The sequence below is a fragment of the Theropithecus gelada genome, chromosome 1 (genome assembly GCF_003255815.1).
Source record: "Theropithecus gelada isolate Dixy chromosome 1, Tgel_1.0, whole genome shotgun sequence".
Taxonomy (NCBI): domain Eukaryota; kingdom Metazoa; phylum Chordata; class Mammalia; order Primates; family Cercopithecidae; genus Theropithecus; species Theropithecus gelada.
Window position 1 is genome coordinate 196,948,123 of NC_037668.1, and position 3,732 is coordinate 196,951,854.

At 40.8% G+C, this 3,732-nt stretch overlaps 1 protein-coding gene across 1 annotated transcript; it reads right to left on the bottom strand.

The window, feature by feature from the left end:
- Positions 1–269: 269 nt before the first annotated feature.
- On the bottom strand, positions 270–3,447 carry XCL1 (X-C motif chemokine ligand 1). The gene is made up of 3 exons (XM_025365504.1): positions 3,387–3,447; positions 1,500–1,614; positions 270–627 (listed from the first exon to the last, which is right to left on the bottom strand). The coding sequence occupies exons 1-3, from the start codon at positions 3,445–3,447 to the stop codon at positions 459–461; spliced, it is 345 nt and encodes a 114-aa protein (XP_025221289.1). The 3' UTR covers positions 270–458.
- Between the last annotated feature and the right edge of the window lie 285 nt (positions 3,448–3,732).

The following is a 3,732-nucleotide window of genomic DNA, read 5'->3' on the forward strand; positions in this document are numbered from 1 at the left end:
CCCATATTCTATAAATAGAATTCTATTATAGAGACAAGTTACAATAATCTCGAATTGTTGCCATTGTCACAGCTGTAACTTGTGACTCATGTGTAAAGAACCATTATAAGCTGGACTCTAAGAGTGATTGTTACAGCTTTCACCTCTGATAAACACTAGCCAGAATCTCTTCCATTATGGTTACCATCAAAGAGAGGTACAAGTAGGACAGAAATCAAACACAAATGATATACTACCTTTCCCTACATACAATGAATAGACTAGGGAACTATTCTTAATAATAAATAATTTATTAATTAGAACATATAAGTGAATACAGAAGACATTTAAAAGTAAAAATACAAAGGAATAATTTTATTCATGCAATACTTTCATAAAAGGTGAGTATAAACTCAGTCCATGAGTGTGTGAAGTGAAATGAGCTTGCTGGCTGGAGAGGGACAGGGTGCCAGAGGCTACTACCCAGTCAGGGTCACAGCTGTATTGGTCGATTGCTGGGTTCCTGTTGGCTTGGTCTGGATCGTGTTATTTCTGGTGTTGGATTTCCTGTCCATGCTCTTGACCACGTCTTTCACCCACCTGGCTTGTGGATCAGCACAGACTTTTAGGCCACGTTTGGTAATAAAACTATAATGCAAGGAAAACACAGACGAATTTAGCCACATTCTCAAAGCCTTGGGGTCAAGAGTTAAGATCAGAGCAGACTTGAAGAGCTCTTGTGCAGAAATTACTGCAAGAAATAGTCTTTCAGAGCCATGAGATCAAAAATGGGCACCCTTCTTCTGTCATCTATTTTAACATAAAGGAGAAATATCTGCAAGTAGTATCCAGCCCCTTTGTTCACCACAATTCACAGGTTCCTTTTCTCATCCATGTCACCAAATGTTGTAACAAAAAGACATTTGAGGCCATCTAGTTCCATTATTACATATCCTCTTCCTTTTCAAATTTAAAAATACTCATCTTATTTTTTTAATAAAAGGTGATTTTTACATTTTCATGTTTTAGAGTAAAGCTTGCAATTATGTGTTGGGAAGAGTTATTACTTCTAAAAATGAGATTCTGGTAGAAGAAAGGGACCATGTAGTTTGTGCATTGACTCATTTTGTTGAAATATGGCAACTGATAATCAAGGGACTCTGCCTAACTCAATCCTAAGAACCCCCAACTCCAGTGAGGCTTGCAGGGAAACCCTGACACGGGCCAGCCATCTCTAAACCTAGACCTCAGAGCTATGCACAGTATTCAACAGACTCTTCCACTAAGCTAAATAGAGGAGGATTTCTATTCTTTATTTGGCAGCCAAATTTTTGCAATAATTGCCATTTGGTTGGACTGCATAAAGACATGATTGATAAGGAAAAATAAAGTGGTTATCAGTTAAGTTGAGGTGTTCCTCCATGTTGACCTACTTTCCTGAGGAAGGCAGCATTTCTGTATACTGTATTTCCATACCTCTAGATATCCACCCAGCCCAACTTCTGAGGAGGCAAACTCACATTACTGCTTTCAAGGATCCTTCCTTGATGGTGTAGGTCTTGATTCTGTTGACTGGCAGTCGCTGGGTAGTGAGGCTCACACAGGTACTCTTATCTGAGACTTCACTCCCTACACCTGGTGAGAAAAAAAAACCCAGACAATTAAAAATAAAGCAATTATCAAGATCATAGGAACAATCATCTGTTAAATTACTCTGAGAATGTTGTGAGAATATAAAGCCATTTGTTTTTGGGGGAGGAGATGACCAATAGGCATCCTGAATCTCTTGCCCATCACAGATTCTTAGTAAATATTTGACTCAATCAATAGAATTGTTTCAGGAATTTCATGCTGAGAGAGAATAACAAGATGTTATTCCATTTCTGTGTATATTTTCACTTAGACATTTGGGACAGCTAGTTAATGCCCCAGTGACACTCATTCATTCATTTATACAACAGTGCCTGTTGTGTCCCACATGTTTTGTTAAGACAGACTTTATCCCCGTTTTCATGGAGCATATCTTCTACTGAGGGAGCCAGGCCACAGACAGGTAAACAGAAAAGATCATGTCAAATAGTGCAACATGTTAGAGTGAGATTACAGAGTAACGCGTGAAGAGTACTCTATGCAAGGCAACATTCAGTGGGGGAAGGAAGCATGTTTTTGACTGAGTAAATAAAGGTGTTCTCATTTTTAAGTGGTAAAATGTCTCTCCCTGTCAGCCGCCAAGATGCTGAAAAGAAGGAAGGCCAAAGGAAAGAAGGTGGCCCCACTCCCTGCTGTCGTGAGGAAGCTGGAGGCTAAGCAAGTGATGAAACCTCTGTGTGAGAAAAGGCCTAAGAGTTTTCTTAGGCAGGCATTGGACAGGATATCCAGCCCAAAAGGGACCTCACCTGCTTTGTGAAATGGCCCCACTATATCTGCTTCCATCTGCAAAGAGCTATCCTCTATAAGCAGCTGAAAGTACCTTCTGCCATTAACCAGCTCTCCCAGGCCTTAGACCCCCAAACAGCTACTCAGCCACTTAAGCTGATCCACAAGTACTGACCAGAGACAAAGCAAGAGAAGAAGCAGAGACTGTCGGCCCAGGCTGAGAAGAAACCTGCTGGCAAAGGTGGTGTCCCCATAGGAAATCACCCTTTCTTTGAGCAGGGGTTAACACCATCACCACCTTCCTGGAAAACAAGAAGGCTCAGCTGGTAGTGATTACACCTGGTGTGAACCCCATCAAGCCGGTTATCTTTCTGCCTGTGCTGTGTCCTAAAAGGGGTCCCTTACTGCATTATCAAGGGGAAGGAAGGCAAGACTGGGACATCCAGTCCACAGGAAGCACACTGTCACCTTCACACAGGTTTTGTATTGAAAACACTGATTTGCTCCAGAATATACATTCTCTGGTGAATCCCCACATTGTAACTGAACTCTCAAAGATTTTGATAATTTATCAAACAATATATTAAATGGGCAAAAGCTACAAATGCATTTATAATCATCGCCTCTAATCCATAGCTAACATTAATCAAAAAATTACTGTTTCTAAGGAAATCTGATGTTATTAAATAAATAAACCATAATATTTATTTAATCTTAATATCAAGTGATCATGTCTGTTATTCTATTCAATTTATACGTAAATAAGCATAGGCCCTGAGTGGTTAAGAAATGTGCCCAAAATTACCCAATTAGGAAAAGTAGGAGCCCAGATACTAACCAAATTCTCCCTGTTCTGGGAGTTTACGAAGCCCCCTACAGTCAAAATCATCATTCCTTTTTTGCACATGGGAAGTTTAAGGCTCGCCTGGGGAAAGCAGTTTACTTCAGTCAAAACCTGAGTCAAACCCAAAATGTGTGCCCCCCTGCCTTGCTTCCCTGTTCTTTATCTCACAGACAGCTTCTCGACTTACCTTCCACAATGTATGCAGTGAGACAGCAGATGCCAAGAAGAGCCAGGGTGAGAAGTCTCATGGCTGAGGTCCTGCTGAGCTGTGCAAGGAGAGAGTGAGGATCAAGCTCTTTGAGGACCTCTTTTATTCCTCCAATGGTCAGTGCACTTCCTGCAGTGAGAGGGTGCTTTCTAGGTGGGTGTGGGATCACGGAAAGTCTTTGCAATAGTGATGCTTTTTTTTTTTCTTAAAAAAAAAAGGCCCTTTTCCCTGTTCATACTAACCTAACGCCTTGTGGTCTTTACCCCTTTATCTGTGGCTAATGTGTCAATGAAACCTAATCTATGCATAAAAGAAAACGTGGTTG